Source organism: Ovis aries, chromosome 14 (genome assembly GCF_016772045.2).
Source record: "Ovis aries strain OAR_USU_Benz2616 breed Rambouillet chromosome 14, ARS-UI_Ramb_v3.0, whole genome shotgun sequence".
Lineage (NCBI taxonomy): Eukaryota > Metazoa > Chordata > Mammalia > Artiodactyla > Bovidae > Ovis > Ovis aries.
The window spans coordinates 15,119,217-15,140,344 of record NC_056067.1 but is presented as its reverse complement, the minus strand read 5'-3'; the positions used below and the strand labels follow the sequence as shown (position 1 = coordinate 15,140,344).

Here is a 21,128-nt window from a genome sequence, read left to right as displayed (position 1 = left end):
CAAGAGTCATCTCCAGCACCACAATTCAAAAGCATCAATTCTTCAGCATTCAGCCTTGTTTATGGTCCAACTCTCATATCTGTACATGACTACTAGAAAAATCATAGCTTTGACTATATGCACCTTTGTCTGTATGCATCACTATATGCAAAGTGATATGTCTGCTTTTTAATACGCTAGTTAGGTTTGTCACAGCTTTCCGTCCAAGAAGCAAACATTTTTTTAGCAATCCTGAATATAGGTTAATTGCAAGTTTAGAGAAGGAGGAGAAGGCAGTGGCACCCCACTCCAGTACTCTTGCCTGGAAAATCCCATGGACAGAGGAGCCTGGTAGGCTGCAGTCCATGGGGTCGCTTGTTCTTGCTTGGAGAATCCCAGGGACGGCGGAGCCTGGTTGGCTACTGTCTATGGGGTTGCACAGAGTCGGACATGACTGAAGCAACTTAGCGGCAGCAAGTTTAGAGAAAGAAAAAAAAAAACCTCAGAACCTGTGAAACCACCATCAAACAAACCAATGTATGCATAAACGAGTCTTAAAAGAAAAAGAGAGAAAAGTGAAAGTGGTAGTCACTCAGATGTGTCCAACTCTTTGCAACCCCATGAGCTGTAACCCACCAGGCTCCTCTGTCCATGGGATTTCCCAGACAAGAATACTGGAGGGGGTTGCCATGCCCTTCTCCAGGGGATCTTCCCTCCCCAGGAATCAAACCCAGGTCTCCTGCATTGCAGGCAGATTCTTCACCATCTGAGCCACCAGGGAAGCCCAAAATAGAGAAAGGCGCAGAATAAATATCTGAAGAAGTAATGATTAAAACCATCCAAATATGATGAAAAACACTAATCTGCACATATGAGAATCTTAGCAAACTAAAAGTAACTCAAAAGAGTCAGCACTGAGACACATAAAGTTTCAAAAATAGAGACAAAAAGAGACTTCATAGCAGCAAGAAGGATGCAGTTAGTTACATGTGAGGGAGCCTCCACAAGATTAACAGCTGACTTCTCATCAGAAACCACAGAAGGCAGAAGGGGATGATACATTCAAAGTCCTGAAAGGAAAAAGAACAAACTGTCAATCAAGAATTCTGTTGGATTGGCCAAAAAATTCATTTGGGTTTTTCCATAAAAGCAGAGAAACACAAATGAACTTTTTGACCAACCCCATATATGTGCCAAAGCTATCCTTCAAAGGAAAGTTATGACCAACCTAGATAGCATATTCAAAAGCAGAGACATTACTTTGCCAACAAAGGTCCATCTAGTCAAGGCTATGGTTTTTCCAGTGGTCATGTATGAATGTGAAAGTTGGACTGTGAAGAGAGCTGAGTGCCAAAGAATTGATGCTTTTGAACTGTGGTGTTGGAGAAGACTCTTGAGAGTCCCTTGGACTGCAAGGAGATCCAACCAGTCCATTCTAAAGGAGATCGGTCCTGGGTGTCCTTTGGAAGGACTGATGCTAAAGCTGAAACTCCAGTACTTCATGCGAAGAGTTGACTCATTGGAAAAGACTCTGATGCTGGGAGGGATTGGGGGCAGGAGGAGAAGGGGATGACAGAGGATGAGATGGCTGGATGGCATCACCAACTCGATGGACATGAGTTTGAGTGAACTCTGGGAGTTGGTGATGGACAGGGAGGCCTGGCGTGCTGCAATTCATGGTGTCACAAAGAGTCGGACACAACTGAGCGACTGAACTGAACTGAACAGAGAATTCATCACTAACAGACCACTCTTCAAAAATACTAAAGGGAGCCCTTAAGCGTGAATGAGAGGACAACTAGACAGTAACTTGAATCCACACAAATAAGTAAAAAGCACCTGTAAGACTATAGAGAAGTATGAAATATGGTTTATGTATTTCTGTTAAATAGTACCTCTTATTTCCTAAGTGATTTACAAAACAACTGCATAAAGTAATTATAGATTTGTGTTGATGGGCTGAATATATAAAAACATAATTTGTATAATAGTAACACAAAAGGGTGGGAACTTTGGAGCAAAGTTGTTGTTATGTGCTAGGTATTAAGTTATTTTGTTAAGTTAATATGCTAGTTGCAGTTCCCAGGGTAACCACTAAGAGAATAACTCAGAAAATATATAATAAAAGAAACTACAGAATTAAAATACTGTAATAGAAAACAATTAAAAGAAAGCAGCAATAGAGAAATAGAAAAATTAAAAAGACATACAGAAAACCAATAGCAAATAGCAGGCAAAAGTCCTGCCTTATCAGTAATTACATTGAATGTAAATGGAATAAATACTCGTATCAAAAGGCAGAGATCAGCAGAATATATATTAAAATATGACTCAACTAGGTGCTACCTGCAAGAGAAACACTTTAAAGATATAAAAAGTTGAAAGTTTTAAAAAATGAGATAAACTGTACCATGCAAAGAGTAACCAAAAGAGAGTTGAGTTTCTCTAGTTGCAGACTTGCCCCCTCTCACTGAAACTAGAGAAAGCCCATGCACAGCAAAGACCCATTAAATATAACCCATTTAAAATATAAATCTGGAAATGAAACAACCCACTCCTAAAAACCCAGTGGGTCAAAGAAGAAATCACAATAGATACTAGAAAATAGGTGAATGAAAAAAAAAAAAAAAAAAAACCACAACATACCAAAATAAATGGGATGCAGCTAAAGCAGTTCTTAGAGGGAAATTTGTTATACCCAGAACAGCCTGAAATCAATAACCTAACCATCTAGTTCAAGAAACTATAAAAAACAGCAAATTAAGCCTAAAGGAAACAGAAAACAGGATATAATGAGAGAAAATATGTAGGGGATAGAAAATCAGAGAAAACCCGGCTGAACCAAAAGTTGGGTTTTTTAGAGTAGCAAAATAGATACACCTTTAGCTAGACTGTTCAAGAAAAAGAGAAGACTCAAATTACTAAAATCAAGAATAAAAGAAGCGACAACTACAAACTTTGAGACCTAAAAAGGAAGCTACAAAAATGGCCAATAAGCACATGAAAAGAAAACAACATTAGTTATTAGGCAAACGCAAATGAAAGCCACAATGATATACCACTTCATAACCACTAGAATGGCTGTGACCAAAAGATAGAGAAAGTGTTGATAAGAATATGGAAAAATTGGACCCCTCATAATTATTCTTGGAACTGTGGAATGATACAGCCATTTTGGAAAAGAGAAGTTGACACAAAAGCTTGTATGTGAAAGTTCACAGCAGCATCATTCATCAAGAGCACACATTACATGATTGCATTTATATGACTCTCCCGGACAGGCAAATCTATTGATGTAAAAAAACGTAGATTAATGGTTACCTGCATCTGGAAGGGCAGGGGTTAGAAATAAAAATAACTGCTAATGGGTATGGCATATTTTTGGGTGATGAAACTGTTATAAAATTTGAAGATACTCAGAATCACTCAACTTATACTTGAAATAGGTGATGTTTATGAAGCATGAATTATTTCTCAATAAAGCTGTTATCTTTAAAAAGTAATTATTAATATTTATTATGAACCAGGCATTTCACTTCACATTTTTATCCTTATGTAAAGGTAAGTTATAGAAACATACATTTTTAACATTTTGTAATTTTAATGTTTGATAAGAACAGTGTCTCCAAAGATGTATTGTTCTTTTTTCTTTTTTAAAAATAAATTTAGCTGGACAACTTAGCCAGTCGGCACATTTAGCTCTCCAACTGCCATATAATGTACTTGGCTTAGGTCGAAGTGCCAATTTTCTTGATCATCTTTATGTTGGTATTCCACGTCCATCTGGAGAGAAGGTGAGTAAAAATTTACAAGTAATCTGGTTTTTAATATTTACTGTTCAGATATTTGAATCTAAATATTTTCATTTCCTTTAAAGAATTTTAAAAATTCACTGGTAGTGACTGATATAAACTTATCTTACATACAGAACATTATAATTTGAAAATATACCTTAAGACTTCCTACCCCTCTTCTTCCCTGCTTTTTCTCATCATTTTCACCATCTACCATACCGAATATTTTTATTTTGATTAATGTCAGATTCCACCTCAACTTCAATTTTAGTTCCAAAGCAGCATTTGTACTTAACACTTTGAACAGTGCCTGCTACAAGAGTGTTCTATAAATACTAGTTGAATTAATGCATCCATAAGACAGAAATATAATCCTTCTCTGAAAAAATGAAGAAATTTTTGCAAATAGGAGTCCTATTTGGAAGCTTATATGTATAAATTTAGCTTAATCCATACCTAGGATTTCAATTTATCAAAGAATACTTAAGCTTTTTCCTTATTTACAATAACCATGTTTTTAAAGTGTACTACTGAATGTTAAATGTTCTTATTCTTTTTCTAGTCTGTACGAAAACAAGAATGGACTGCAATCATTCCAAATTCTCAGCTAATTGTCATTCCATATCCTCCCAATGTTCCTCGAAGGTAATGTCCTTACTTGAATTGAATTTGGTAAAAATACTGTCAACTCTGAATCATAGATACATCTTTTTAAAGCTCTGTTTCTGTTGTGTTCCTGTGAGTGTCATCACTTAAGTTTGCTTATAGGAAACTTTAAATGGCTAAACATACCTATACCTAAGATCCCTGACATTTTCCATGAAGAACAAATTAAACCTTATTAGAAAAACAGCAGGTTAACTAGGGATTTATACATGTTCTGATTAAATAAGCTGGTCTGATGCGAAGAGCTGACTCATTTGAAAAGACCCTGATGCTGGGAAAGATTGAAGGCAGGAGAAGGGGACGACAGAGGATGAGATAGTTGGATGGCATCACCAGCTCAATGGGCAAACTCCAGGAGTTGGTGATGGACAGGGAGGCCTGGTGTGCTACAGTCCATGGGGTCGCAAAGAGTCGGACACGACTGAGCGATTGAACTGAACAGAACTGTTTACTGGCCATAAATTCTAAACTTTCAGGCTGCTAAACTTCACAAGCAATGATCTTTTTAGCAAATGCTTTGAGAAGTGGTTTATGTCCCACAGTGGTTAGGCAGAAATTTTGAAGTTCAACACACCCAGGCACGAAACTCAAATCCACTGCTGGCTAAAACAGGAAGCTAGTCCTTGTTGTCTCTGAAGGACTGTACAGTCCATGGAATTCTCCAGTCCAGGATACTGGAGTGAGTAGCCTTTCCTTCTCCAGGGAATCTTTGCAACACAGGGATCGAACCCAGGTCCATTGCAGGCAGATTCTTTACCAGCTGAGCCACAGGGGAAGCCCTTCTGCACTGTAGAATGGGAGTTAAAATACCTGCCTTACAAGGATGAGGATGAAATGTGCTTAACACAGTGCCAAGCATATATTGTTTTCAGTGAATGATAGGTATTTTTAGCCTTACTAGCAACATGTTCCTTTTATAATGTAGCATTTAATTCTAAATCTTTATCTGTTCATTTTTCTTTAAATTATTAGGTTGATTCCATTATTTCAAAAAGTAGGTGATGAAGGTATTCATTAACACTTAAATTTCATTGGGAAAAATAGAACTTGCTCTTAAGGCCATTCTGATGTCAATATGAAAAAAATAACCTATGAGTATGTAACTAGTGGCTTATTATATTTCTTCTCAAAATACAGGCTACACTGTTTTCTTCTTCCGGTTTTATTGAGATACAATTGACATACAGCACTATGTAAGTTTAAGGTATATGGCATTATAATTTGACTTAGTTACATCATGAGATGATTATCACAGTAAGTTTAATGAACATCCATTATCTCACATAGGTACAAAGTTACAGAAACAGAAAAAATATTTTTCTTGTGATAAGAACTCTTAGAATTTATTACTCTTTTAACAAATTTCATATATAACATGTGGCAGAGTTAATTCTGTTTATTGTGTTGTGCATTACATTCCTAGTATGCATTTATCTTAAAACTGGAAGTTTGTAACTTTTGACTGCCTTCATCCAATTCCCTCCCCTCACACCTCCCATCCCTGTTAACCACAAGTCTGAGCTTTTTCTATGATTTTTAAAAAAATAATATAATTGACCTACAACACTGTTAGTTCCTGTTACACAGTATGTTGTTGTTTAGTCACAAAGTCATGTCTGACTCTTTGTGCCCCATGGACTGCAGCATGCCAGGCTTCCCTGTCTTTTACCATCTCCCGGAGTTTGCTCAGACTGATGTCCATTGAGTCAGTGATGCCATGCAACCATCTCATCCTCTGTCTCCCTCTTCTCCTGCCCTCAATCTTTCCCAGCATCAGGGTCTTTTCCAGTGAATTGGCTCTTCATATCAGGTGGCCAAAGTATTGGACCTTCAGCTTCAGCATCAATCCTTCCAATGAATGTTCAGGGTTCACTTCCCTTAGGATTGACTGGTTTGATCTCCTTGCTGTCCAAGGGACCCTCAAGAAGCTTCTCCAGCACCACAGTTTGAAAGCATCAATACTTCCACATGTAGAATACAGAATACAATGATTCAGTGTTTCTGTACATTTCAAAATGATCGCCACAGTCAAGTCTGATTACAGTCTGTCATCAGACATTACATAATCATTGACTATATTCCCCACATTGTACATTTCATATCCATGACTCATTTACATTGCAGCTGGAAGTTTGAACCTCTCAATCAACCTCACTCATTTCTCTCCTTCCTCTACCCTCCCTCTCCCCTCTGGCAAACACTTATTTATTCTCTGTAACTCTGTTTGGTTATGTTTGTTCATTTGTCTTTTATTTTTTAAATTCCATGTAAATGAAATCATACAGTATATATCTTTCTCTTTTTTCATTTAGAATAATACCCTCTAGATCCATCCATATTGTCATAAATGTCAAGATTTCCTTCTATTTTATGGCTAAGAAATATTCCATTGTGTGTATATGTATAAATGTGCATATGTGGAAAGAGAGTGAGGACTCACATTCTTCTTTATCCCTTCATCTATTGATGGGTACTTAGGTTGCTTTCAGTATCTTGACTATTATATATAATGCCACAGTGAACATAGGGTTGCATGTATTTTTTCTAATTAATGTTTTCATTTTCTTTGGATAATGGAACCAAACTATTTAAGTAGTGGAACCAAACTACTTAAGAACTCTATTACAGCATTATGTTTGAATGAGGATAACATCAATAACTCCAGCTAACATCTGAGTTCAGACCTTTTTAATGAGTCTATTAAAATTTTGAAATTTATAACAAAATGAATCTACACAAAAAACTATATGAATCATAGTACTTCTAGATCATGTAATATCATGACATAGTAAACAATCTCTTAAAAAGAGTAGTAAAGTAAAAGACAATAAACAGAAAATGCACTTAGAATATGTATAATAAGCAATGATTTGTGATTTTAGAAGATATCTATGCATATAGATAGATACGATATAATGGTCATCTGAGTTAAATTCACCCATTTCAGTCCATTTTAGTTTGCTGATTCCTAGAATGTCAACGTTCACTCTTGCCATCTCCTGTTTGACCACTTCCAATTTGCCTTGATTCATGGACCTAACCTTCCAGGTTCCTATGCAATATTGCTGTTTACAGCATCCGACCTTGCTTCTATCACCAGCCACATCCACAGCTGGGTATTGTTTTTGCTTTGGCTCCATCCCTTCATTCTTTCTGGAGTTATTTCTCCACTGATCTCCAGTAGCATATTGGGCACCTACTGACCTGGGGAGTTCCTCTTTCAGTATCCTATCATTTTGCCTTTTCATACTGTTCATGGGGTTCTCAAAGCAAGAATACTGAAGTGGTTTGCCATTCCCTTCTCCAGTGGACCACATTCTGTCAGACCTCTCCACCATGCCCGCCCATCTTGGGTGGCCCCACGGGCATGGCTTAGTTTCATTGAGTTAGACAAGGCTGTGGTCCTACTGTGATCAGGTTGACTAGTTTTCTGTGATTATGGTTTCAGTGTGTCTGCCCTCTGATGCCCTCTCGCAACACCTACCATCTTACTTGAGTTTCTCTTACCTTGGACGTGGGGTATCTCTTCACGGCTGCTCCAGCCAAGTGCAGCCGCTGTTCCTTACCTTGGACGAGGGGTATCTCCTCACTGCCACCCCTCCTGACCTTGAACAAGAGGAGTAGCTCCTCTTGGCCCTCCTGCACCTGCGCAGCCACCGCTCTTTGGACAGTGGGAAGCTCCTCCCTGCCACCACCCCTGGCCTTGGGCGGGGGGTAGCTCCTCCTGGCTGCCACCCCTGACCTCGGACATGAAGTAGCTCCTCTCGACAACTCCTGCGCTGTTGCAGCCTTGCAGTACTTGGATGCAATCTCAAAAAAGACAGAATGATCGCTGTTCATTTCCAAGGCAAACCGTTCAATATCACAGTAATCCAAGTCTATGCCCCAACCAGTAACACTGAAGAGGCTGAAGTTGAACGGTTCTGTGAAGACCTACAAGACCTCATAGAACTAACACCCAAAAAAGATGTCCTTTTCATTATAGGGAACTGGAATGCAAAAATAGGAAGTCAAGAAACATCTGGAGTAACAGGCAAATTTGGCCTTGGAATACAGAACGAAGCAGGGCAGAGGCTAATAGAGTTCTGCCAAGAGAACGCACTGGTCATAGCAAACACCCTCTTCCAACAACACAAGAGAAGACTCTACACATGGACATCACCAGATGGTCAATACCAAAATCAGATTGACTATATTCTTTGCAGCCAAAGATAGAGAAGCTCTATACAGTCAGCAGAAACAAGATCTGGGGCTGATTGTGGCTCAGATCATGAATTCCTTATTGCCAAATTCAGATTTAAACTGAAAAGTAGGAAAAACCACTAGACCATTCAGGTATGACCTAAATCAAATCCCTTATGATTATACAGTGGAAGTGAGAAATAGATTTAAGGGCCTAGATGTGATAGATAGAGTGCCTGATGAACTATGGACTGAGGTCCATGACATTATACAGGAGACAGGGATGAAGACCATCCTCATGGAAAAGAAATGCAAAAAGAGCAAAATGGCTGTCTGGGGAGGCCTTACAAATAGCTGTGAAAAGAAGAGAGGTGAAAACAAAGGAGAGAAGGAAAGACAGAAGCATCTGAATGCCGAGTTCCAAAGAATAGCAAGAAGAGATATGAAAGCCTTCTTCAGCGATCAGTGCAAAGAAATAGAGGAAGACAACAGAATGGGAAAGACTAGAGATCTCTTCAAGAAAATTAGAGATACCAAGGGAACATTTCATGCAAAGATGGGCTTGATAAAGGACAGAAATGGTATGGACCTAACAGAAGCAGAAGATATTAAGAAGAGGTGGCAAGAATACACAGAAACTGTACAAGAAAGATCTTCACGACCCATATAATCACGATGGTGTGATCACTCACCTAGAGCCAGACATCCTAGAATGTGAAGGCAAGTGGGCCTTAGGAAGCATCACTATGAACAAAGCTAGTGGAGGTGATGGAATCCCAGTTGAGCTATTTCAAATCCTGAAAGAGGATGCTCTGAAAATGCTGCACTCAACATGCCAGCAAATTTGGAAAACTCACCAGTGGCCACAGGACTGGAAAAGGTCAGTTTTCATTCCAATGCCAAAGAATGCTCAAAGTACCGCACAATTGCACTCATCTCACATGCTAGTAAAGTAATGCTCAAAATTCTCCAAGACAGGCTTCAGCAATACGTGAACCGCGAACTTCCAGATGTTCAAGCTGGTTTTAGAAAAGAGAGGAACCAGAGATCAAACTGCCAACATCCGCTGGATCATCGAAAAAGCAAGAACATTCTAGAAAAACATCTATTTCTGCTTTATTGACTATGCGAAAGCCTTTCATTGTGTGGACCACAAGAAACTCTGGGAAATTCTGAAAGATAGGAATACCAGACCACCTGACCTGCCTCTTGAGAAATCTGTATTCAGGTCAGGAGGCAACAGTTAGAACTGGACATGGAACAACAGACTGGTTCCAAATAGGAAAAGGAGTATGTCAAGGCTGTATATTGTCACCCTGCTTATTTAACTTATATGCAGAGTACATCATGAGAAACGCTGGGCTGGAAGAAGCACAAGCTGGAATCAAGATTGCCGGGAGAAATATCAATAACCTCAGATATGCAGATGACACCACCCTTAGGGCAGAAAGTGAAGAGGAGCTAAAAAGCCTCTTGATGAAAGTGAAAGAGGAGAGTGAAAAAGTTGTCTTAACATTCAACATTCAGAAAATGAAGATCATGGCATCTGGTCCCATCACTTCATGGCAGATAGATGGAGAAACAGTGGAAACAGCATCAGACTTTATTTTTCTGGGCTCCAAAATCACTGCAGATGGTGACTGCAGCCATGAAATTAAAAGCCGCTTACTCCTTGGAAGGAAGGCTATGACCAACCTAGATAGCATATTGAAAAGCAGAGACATTACTTTGCCAACAAAGGTCCATCTAGTCAAGGCTATGGTTTTTCCAGTAGTCATGTATGGATGTGAGAGTTGGACTATAAAGAAAGCTGAGCACCGAAGAATTGATGCTTTTGAACTGTGGTGTTGGAGAAGACTCTTGAGAGTCCCTTGGACTGCAAGGAGATCCAACCAGTCCATCCTAAGGGAGATCAGTCCTGGGTGTTCTTTGGAAGGAATGGTGCTAAAGCTGAAACTCCAGTACTTTGGCCACCTCATGTGAAGAGTTGACTCATTGGAAAAGACTCTGATGCTGGGAGGGATTGGGGGCAGGAGGAGAAGGGGATGACAGAGGATGAGATGGCTGGATAGCATCACCGACTCGATGGATGTGAGTTTGAATGAACTCTGGGAGCTGGTGATGGACAGGGAGGCCTGGCATGCTGCAATTCATGAGATCGCAAGGAGTCAGACATGACTGAGCAACAGAACTGAGATAGATAAGAAAGTGAGAAGAATGACTGCTTCTGAGTGAGAAACTGAGTATTGGCCTTTTGAGTATTTTTTATTACCAAAATTCCTGTATTCATTTTTAATCTATTTTTAAATTAGAACCACCAAAAAATCTCATGAAAGGACTTTTTCTTAAGTATGAAGTAAGGTACTGAGAATAGTTATCCTCAACTAATTAACAGTATTTAAGGTTTTCTTCCTGTGAGTTTCTGGGAAATTCTGTTGTAGCCTTTCTTCCATAAACTCAACATTTTTCATGTTTGTCTTGCTCTTTCTGAAAAACAAATGTTCTTTTCAAATTTATGTACATAATAAAAACCAAATTGATTTTAGTTTGAAGTATACTTTGAGATTTATTGACTAGAGGCTAACTTACGAATCAGTAAATTTTAATTATCCCCACATAAGTCAATCACTGCTTGCAATTTATCAGAATAATTCTTACCTTTATTAAAATTTAAAATGAAAATATATCCATTATCTATTTTCAGAGAAACCAAAAAGTTCTTTACATATAACCACCTGCAGTGTTGGTGATACAGACTTCAGTTTTAGGTTTTTCATGGTTTTCAAGGGTTTTGAGGGTTTTATGTAGACTGTTTTTTGAAGAAAGAGCTAGTTATATTATTTATGCTAATGTCTGTATATTGCCATTAAGGGAATGAAATCATTTTGTAAGAAGTCCCATAGTGCCATTGTAATACTGTAAACCTTCCAATATGACACTTTGCACAAGTACTTATCTACACCTGCTTGGACATATGGTTATTTTACTTAGTCATAGTAAACATGTGAATAAGGGTCAAAAAATAAGATATACAAATCTTATGAAAATCATGTGACAATTTAACCTTAAACTTCAAGGTTCCAAATTCAGCAAGTCAAACAAGACATTAAAAGAATGTCTAAAATTGCCCAAAGTACCCTTAATAAGTTTGTCAGTGGTGGTGGCGGTTGTTCAGTCACTAAGCATGTCTGACTCTGCAACTCCATGAACTGTATGCAGCACGCCAGGCTTCCCTGTCCTTCACTATCTCCTGGAGTTTGCTCAAGAATAATTCTCACAGGAGCAAGAAAAAGTATCAAAGCATCTCAATCAAAAATTCTTTTCTGTTTCATTTCTTGAAGTAAAATCTGAACTCTGCTGGTTTGTCAGTATTCTTAACCCTATTTAATTTTAATTGCTTTTGTTTTACTTGTAATGAATTGGATAGAGGTGGAAGAATTAATGAATGACTGAACTGATTATTGATTAATAAGAACTTTTGCTTTTTGGTCACAATAGAATTTTGTTATTTTTAAGTTAAAATGTGTAATTTTAATTCTTCTCTTTTCATCTACAGCTGGAGTGCCAAACTGTATCTTACACCAAGTAACATTGTTCTACTTACTGCTATAGCTCTCATTGGTGTCTGTGTTTTCATCTTGGCAATAATTGGCATTTTGCATTGGCAGGAAAAGGTTTGTTCACTTAAATGAAACTTTGATTATTTATAATAGTAATATGTTGCTTTTTTAACATGTTTTAAATTAAAAAACTATATCTTCAACTTTTTCACATGACTAAGATTTTCTGATTTTTCAAGTTCTGTCATATTATTGATGATAATTTCTTTCATCTCCTTAAGTTACTAATGTCTCAGTGATTCCTACAAATCAAAGAAAACTTGGTATTTTAAAATTTTGATATTACACAAAAGTAATAAAGTGAATACCCTCAAATCAACAGGCATATCAAAAAGCTTAATTAGAAGTAGTTTCATAATGGCCTTAAAAATAATAATCATTTCTTAAATGAACTTGTGTTCATTATTTACTATTAATAATAAAGCCATGGACTTTTTTCCCAGGGAATAATAGCTATCTCTTTATAAAAAATTAGAGCAGAGAGAGTTTAGGTGGGAAGTAGCAAAGTGATAAACATCCTTTCCGTCTATTAACAGAAGGTATTCTTTGCATTAAACAACACTGATTTCTGTTCTGTAATATAACACCATAAATAATAATTAAAAACAAAACTCCAAAAGTATAATTTTATATAATATTAATGAGAAACAAAGGGCTTTCACATAAATTTATTAGTAGTTTAGATATAAAGGGAAAAAGTTAATTTCTATTTGTATATGAATTCATTACACAACTAGGAGGTTCCAAAAATGTTCTCCAAAAAAGGGCTTCTTTGTCACAAAAATGTCTTCATTTTTTGCACCTATTCCCTTTAGTTTGTTATGCTTATAATGATCATTTTTTAATTAAAATTACCATCTGTTTTATGTTACCAGTTTTAACTACGAAAGAGAATATATTATTGTTCTAATAAATGTTCATAGGTTTGTCTGTCCAAAAAACCACTCCTTCCATATAAAAAATGATAACAAAGTTACATATTCAGTTGATTTTAAAATTGCAACTTAAGAAGTAAGATCATGGCAGAAACCAATGCAACACTGTAAATTATCCTCCAATTAAAAATAAATGTTTAAAAAAGAAGAGGTAAGATCAGAGGTGACCCTGTTTACTTTTATCTGAAGCTTCAGAACATAGTATGAAATATTATATAGCTCTAGACCTATGAAGGAAAAGATTATTTTTATTAATTTTACAGTAGGTCTGATTACAGTATAAACAGACTCACAATGATAATACAGTGGCTAAAAACTGAAGTTTTAAATACAAGAATGGATCGAAATTCATATTTGTAAACTGCCTCTTCCTGTGGTACTGTGGTTCTTCTTCCCCTTGGACCACTTCTCTTTCACCTATTGGCTGTTCTTTCTGCCACAGTGTCTGCCCTATGCCCTCTTCTTTATACACATTCCCCTGCCACTTTGTTCAGTTCAGTCACTCAGTCTTGTCCGACTCTTTGTAACCCCATGAACCACAGCACTCCAGGCCTCCCTGTCCAACACCAACTCCCAGAGTCCACCCAAACCCATGTCCATTGAGTCAGTGATGCCATCCAACCATCTAATCCTCTGTCATCCCCTTCTCCTCCGGCCCTCAATCTTTCTCAGCATCAGGATCTTTTCCAGTGAGTCAGCTCTTTGCATCAGGTGGCCAAAGTACTGGAGTTTCAGTTTCAACATCAGTCCTTCCAATGAACACCCAGGACTGTATCTCCTTTAGGATGGACTGGTTGGATCTCCCTGCAGTCCAAGGGACTCTCAAGAGTCTGCTCGGCTGTCTTTATAGTCCAACTCTCACACCCATACATGACCACTGGAAAAACCATAGCCTTGACTAGACAGACCTTTGCTGATAAAGTAATGTAAAGCTTTTCAATATGCTATCTAGGTTGGTCATAACTTTCCTTCCAAGGAGTAAGCGTCTTTTAATTTCATGGCTGCAATCACCTGCTACTTTAGTTTTATCTAAAATCATGGCATGAGCTATCACCTCAGATATGCCCAGCCTTCAGTTCAGTTTAGTTCAGTCACTCAGTCGTGTCCAGCTCTTTGCAACCCCATGAACCACAGCACGCCAGGCCTCCCTGTCCATCACCAACTCCCAGAGTTCACCCAAACCCGTGTCCATTGAGTCGATGATGCCATCCACCCATCTCATCCTCTGTCATCCCCTTCTCCTCCTGCCCTCATTCTTTCCCAGCCTTCATCTCTCTCTAAAGCTCCCTCCTTCCAACTGTCGCCATGACACTTCTACCCAGATCAATTACAAGCAACTTAAAACTAGTTTCTTTCTTACTCACTGCAGGATTTACCAGTTGCCCTCCTGTCTGTGCCTTCATACAATCTCTGAAGCTGACTCCACTTCTGAATTCCTTACATCAGTACTTTAATTTAGTTCAACTCCTTATTATATCCTGCCTGTCCTCCCAAATTCCATTCTCTCCCCTCCACTCCATTTATCACATTGCTGCCAGATTACTCATCTTTTAGTCTTAATCATGTCACTCCTCTGCTCAAAAACCTTTGGTGCCTACCCCCTGCCTAAAATGTGTAACCCCATTAGCCTAGCCTTCATGGTACAGTCTTCCTTGTGACTCCACCATACACTTTTCCAACCTTTCTTTTACCAGTTTCTTTCATATAGCCCATGCTCCTGCCAGACTTCCCAGGATTGTTCCTGCTCTTCCCCCATCTTATAGTGAATGTCCCTCTTAATTTCCATAAATGCTGTCTTTCAAAGCTTTCCCTTTCATCATGCCAACCAAAAGTAACCTCTCAGAATTTTGGTAACATTTTTCAGCTTTTATCCTGAACTACAGTTATTTAGTATGCTTTGCTTATGTTTTAGTAACATTTTTTAATTTTTCCCTGAAATAGTTATTTAGTATGTTTTTAGTATGTTTTTCATTCTAGGCTTTAATAAGTTCCATGAGAGCAAGACAAAACTGAGTAATCCCTCAAAATTCCAAGCACATGGGACTTGACCTAGTGGTCTAGTAGTTAAGACTCCAGTCTTCCACTGCAGGGGGCATAGGTTCCATCCCTGGTCAAGGAACCAATATCCCAGTGCAAAATCAATAGGTTAACCCCAAAATAATTGATGTACTTTAATATAATTAGATTCAGCAGTATTAAGAACAGGAAAAATGTAATAGTTGATTCCATTCTTACAAAATCTAATGTTTACTCCTACTTTCAAATAAATAATATATAACAAAGCTTTTAAGGAATAATGCTTGTTGGTTTTTTTTAATTCAATTTAAGAGATAATTATAGAATAGCTACTGTAAACTATAAAATATTTTATAAGATTATTACATAATAAAATCACACTTTTACCTACTAATTGCTGAGGGCTTTTTTAATTAACCACTTCATATTTCAGAAAGTCTTTGTTTGACATTTTCTTATCATTTATAAACCAGTCTAAAATTCTTTTTCAGAAAGCAGATGATAGAGAAAAACGACAAGAAGCTCATCGATTTCATTTTGATGCTATGTGACTTGCCTTTACTATTGCATAATGGAACAGCTATTCACTTGATTAACTGAAACGCTAAACCTGGCTTATAGAAGAAAATAGGAGATTTTGAATATTACTTATAAATGATACATCCCTTGATAATTACTGAAAACTGTTCAAATAAATATGGTCTGGATGTGTTACAAGTCTTTTTTAAGTGCTTTGTATACAACAGTTTTGGTTCTTTTTTCAGTTGTGCTGTACATTTTTTTTTCCCTTTGTGGAATGTGTTGCATGTACTCAGGTGTTTATGTATTTATAATCTTATTAGAATAATGATGATGGAAAAAGACATGTAAATAAAAATTATTTAAATGAGCAAGGTTTTTTGTGTTCCACTTGAATTAATCTTGCTTCTTAGTCTAACAATGCAAATTATACTTCTGTGACTGTATCATAGGCAAAGTTCTTAACCGTTCACCCTCATGATAGCAGGTGAGGGGTCTTTCACTGATGTTATACAATATAGTGATTGGGTATTCTGGCTTTGGAACCACAGTCAGACTTGCTTTAAACTCTTGGTTACACCATTTACAAGCTGTTTGGCGAACCTGGCTAACTGCTTAAGCCTCAGTTTTCTTGTTTATAAACAGAGCTAATACTATTACACAGTTGAGTTATACATTAAATAGAATAATGTATACAAAGTACATAGCACAGAGTAAGGTTTCAAAACGTGGTAGTTGTCATTACAGTTATTCTTAAATCATTTTTTACAGACTTCTGCAACTAATTATCAAAATATATAGACTTCATAGGATTTTCTTTTCAGGCATGTGGAAATCATAGTCTTAGGAAAGCCTAAATTCTTCATGGTTGACACCCTATATAAAGGTTTATTACTTTCTTATATTAACTGAAAATTATTATACCCTTCAAGAATTAATGTGCCCCAATAATTTTCATTTGAACACAGATCCTTATCACATGGTAGTGAAAAGCATTTGATTGCTTGAAACATCTGGGAATGCAAATCTTCAATCACATTTCTATTCTCAAACGCTTGTAAGAGTCTGTAATTTACATTCAGACTTCAATGCAAATTTTTGTGAACTTCATCAAAAAGTTACATCTAAGTTTATATGTCAGTGCTAATAACTTCCTAACATGCAAATGAACATATGATGGATATAAAATATAAAAACTTGTTTGAAAACAATTTTGTTCTTTGTGTTATTTTTTTTCTTACAGTTCACTGAGAATGACGTGTGTATAAGTGGTTTACTTTATGTACCTAAGCATGGCTTTATGTACCTAAGTCTTCTTAATAAATATTCTGTATTGAAACAAAGTATTTGGGGGAATGTGTAAATAATTACTTTGGCCCATGATAAGCCTTAGAGGTTATAAGGTCCACGTGCCTAACAGGGCTAGACAGGCATCTCCCAACTATAATACCCAGTTAAATTCACTAAACCTTCATCAGCGTACAACACTGTGCCAGGCTCTGTTTTACACTGTCCTTAAAGTCAGGTAGGTTTAGTGTCTCTTATCTGATACAGCATGAGTTTTAAAACTCATTGTAGTCAGAGTCTATGAGGAATAGTGTACAGGCAAATGAAATACTAATAACAAAAATACAATCAGTGACTTTCATGTTTCTGTATCTTGATATTAACCTTCAATGCAACATCAGTGCCACTCATTAAGAGACAGCAAGTAAATGTGTCACAATGTCCAGAATCAAATATAGCTGACCCTTGAGCAAAATGGGTTTGAACTGCACAAGTCCTCTTAAAAGTGGGGTTTTCAGTACTTATGTACTACAGTAGTACACAGTTGGTTGAATCTGCAGATGCAGAACCTCAGATACAGAATCCAACAAGAAAGTTACACTTGGATATTTGTGTAGAAGGTCAGCACATACACTGTTCAAGAGTAGTGGAAAGAGCACAAGACTGAGGTCAAACTAATCAGGATTCAGAGCCTAACTCCCATTTTGCGACTTTTAGTCAGTCACTTTACCTCTTTGAGCTCTGGTTTCTTCTTCTATAGAGGAAGAAGGATACTGAGTGGTACCTACCCTAAAAAAACTATTTTGAGTTTTAAGTAGCAATATGTGCACAGAAGATATTTGAAAAGTGCTGGTTCTTTTCTTCTCTCCCACTTTCCATTGCAGAGACAAACAATAACTTAACATTTTGACTCTCTTCCACTGACCTATACTTATATAATCCTCCTCCTCTGGGAAACTAGGTGTAATCAAGACTTAATAACCATTTGAAGATAACAATCACATGCAAACTTTTCACGGTGCTTCAGTTTACTGCATTTCACAAAGATTTTGTTGTTTTAAAAACTGAATGTGGCAACCCTGCATTGAGTAAATCTATTAGTGCCATTTTCCAACAGCATTTGCTCACTTGATGTCTCTGTGTCACATTTTGATAATTCTTGGAATATTGCAAATTTTTAAATTATTATTATAGTGACTTGTGATCAGTGATTTTTTTACATTACTATTGTAACTAGGGTTTTTGTATTTTTTTAATCATTTTTTTAATTTTTAATATAAATTTATTTTAATTGGAGGCTAATTACTTTACAATATTGTATTGGTTTTGCCATACATCAACATGAATCCGCCACAGGTGTACATGTGTTCCCCATCCTGAACCCCCCTCCCACCTCCCTCCCCATACCAATAATAGCAAATGAAGCAACTGACAAAGAACTAATCTCAAAAATATACAAGCAACTCCTGCAGCTCAAATCCAGAAAAATAAATGACCCAATCAAAAAATGGGCCAAAGAACTAAACAGACATTTCTCCAAAGAAGACATATAAATGGCTAACAAACACATGAAAAGATGTTTTTTGTATTCTTAAGATATGTACATTTTTTCTTTTTTTGCTTTTCTTTTTTATTTATTTTATTTTTTTTTTTTTTTTTGCCACACTATGGGGTATGTGGGATCTTAGTTCCCTGACTAAGGGTCCAACCCTCATCCCCTGCATTGGAAACATGGAGTTTTAACCACAGGGAAGTCCCTAGGATGTACAGTATCTTTAAAAAGACATAATGCTATACTGTATAGACTACAATATAGTGTAAACAATGAAAAACCAAAAAAGCTCATGAGACTTGCTTTACCATGATATTCTCTTTATTGGAGTGGTCTAGAACCAAACACATAATATCTCTAAGACATACCTATACTTGCAAATACAATAAACACATTGTTAACACACCATTTATCTGAACTAACCCTTTATATTTCTCCATCTACCAGCCAAAAAAAACTATTTTCAGAAACTTAATTCTCAAAATAATTTCTACAAGGCGGCCTCAGGATTAAAGGTAATAACTTATGAACATACTTTTTATACTCTTCCTACTCTTGATACGGTAGGAAGCTATTACAGCTAGATATACCTAGAGATTCACCCTCAGATTAAGTATCCATAAATCTGTGACATGCATCTCTACTAAAGACAGTGGTTACTAAACCAGCAAAGGTAAAAATGAATTGGCATCAAAGATACAGCCTTTTCAAGCCAAGAAATCCTGTAGCAAAATGTTTCAAGATAGAGGAAAAATAAAATCACTAAGGATACTAGATTAAGTTATTTTAGAAAAACTAAAAATAATTTTACTTATTGCTAAAAATAAGATCACCGAGGTAAATTAAGACATTTATACAAAGGTCCAGTGAAATAGTAATTGCAAAAAAATGAGTTTTATTCCATGTTTCAATTTTTTTTTCCTTTTGTTCTTTAGACGATCTCTAAGAAAGAATAAAAGTCAGTAAATATTAATTTTTACAAATAGCTAGAACTGACTACTCAAAACTCAAAAACTTGAAATGTGTCCAAGAGACCCTGATTACTGAGGCTTAAGTTATGATTGTTGTTCGGCTGCTAAGTCCTGTCTGACTCTTTGTGACTTCATGGACTGCAGCATGCCAGGCTCCCCTGTTCCCTATTATCTCCTGGAGATTGCTCAAATTCATGTGCATTGAGTCAGTGATGCTATATAACCATCTCATCCTTTGCCACCCCCTTCTCCTTTTGCCTTCAATCTTTCCCAGCAGCAGGGTTTTTTCTGAGTTGGCTCTTCGCACTGGTGGCCAAAATATTGGAGCTTCAGCATCAGTCCTTCCAATGAATATTCAGGGTTAACTTCCTTTAAGATTGACTGGTTTGATCTTGCAGTTCAAGGAACTCTCAAGAGACTTCTCCAGCACCACAATTGGAAAGGATCAATTCTTTGGCACTCAGCCTTCTTTATGGTCCAACTCTCACATCCATATATGATTACTGGAAAAACCATAGGTTTGACTCTACAGGCTGTAAGCAAAGTGATGTCTCTGCTTTTTAATACACAGTCTAGGTTTGTCACAGCTTTCCTTCTAAGGAGCAAGTATCCTCTAATTTCATGGCTATCATCACCATCTGCAGTTTTTCTGCAGCCTAGGAAGATAAAATCTATTTCCACTTTTTTCCCCATCTATTTGCCATGAAGTGATGGGACCAGATGCCATGATCTTATTTTTTTGAATGTTGAGTTTTAAGCCAGCTTTTTCAATCTCCTCTCTCACCCTCATCAAAAGGCTCTTTAGTTCCTCTTCACTTTCTGCCATTAGAGTGGTGTCATCTGCATATCTGAGGTTGTTGATTATCTCCCAGCAGTCTTGATTCCAGCTTGTGATTGATTCACCCAGCCTGGCATTTTGCATAATATACTCTGCATAGAAGTTAAATAAGCAGGGTGACAATATACAGTACTCCTTTCCCAATTTTGAACCAGTCAGTTGTTCCATGTCCATTTCTAACTGTTGATTCTTGACTCACATACAGATTTCTCAGGAGACAGGTAAGGTGGTCTGGTATTCCCATCTCTTGAAGAATTTTCCACAGTTTGTTGTGATCCACACAGCCAAAGACTTTCACATGATCAATGAAGTAGAAGTAGATGATTTTCTGGAATTCCCTTGCTGAGCAATTTGATCTCTGTGCCTCTGAAAAGCCAGTTTGCACACCTGGAAGTTATCTCGGTTCATGAACTGCTGAAGCCTAGCTTGAAGGATTTTGAGCATAACCTTGCTAGCATGTGAAATAAGAGCAACTGTACACTAGTTTTTGACCATTGGAGCCACAATTACTGACACCAACATGCTTTAGGGCCGTGCTTCCCAATGAGAAGCCTAAGCACTGCAACTAGAGATTAGCCCCTACTCACCACAACTAGAGAAAAGCCCGCGCAGCAATGAAGACCTAGCACAGTCAAAAATAGTGAATTAAAGTTGACCAGCCCTTGTGATGACCTGCAGCCTATTTGCATCACCTAGCCAGTTATTTTAAAAGACTAATAAAACAATAGATTAGGAGTGCTCTTGGTCAACACTTGTACTGAAGAAAGGA

The 21,128-nt window shown here is 37.2% G+C and overlaps 1 protein-coding gene across 1 annotated transcript in view; it reads left to right on the top strand.

Moving 5' to 3' along the window:
• ITFG1 (integrin alpha FG-GAP repeat containing 1) overlaps positions 1-17,054 on the top strand; it is a 296,298-nt gene extending 279,244 nt beyond the window's left edge. Inside the window, exons 15-18 of the mRNA XM_004014969.5 lie at positions 3,649-3,773; positions 4,336-4,418; positions 12,178-12,295; positions 15,684-17,054. Of these exons, the coding sequence (XP_004015018.2) occupies positions 3,649-3,773; positions 4,336-4,418; positions 12,178-12,295; positions 15,684-15,743 (386 nt within the window). The 3' untranslated portion in view covers positions 15,744-17,054. The remainder of the gene's footprint in view (positions 1-3,648; positions 3,774-4,335; positions 4,419-12,177; positions 12,296-15,683) is intronic.
• Positions 17,055-21,128: the final 4,074 nt, after the last annotated feature.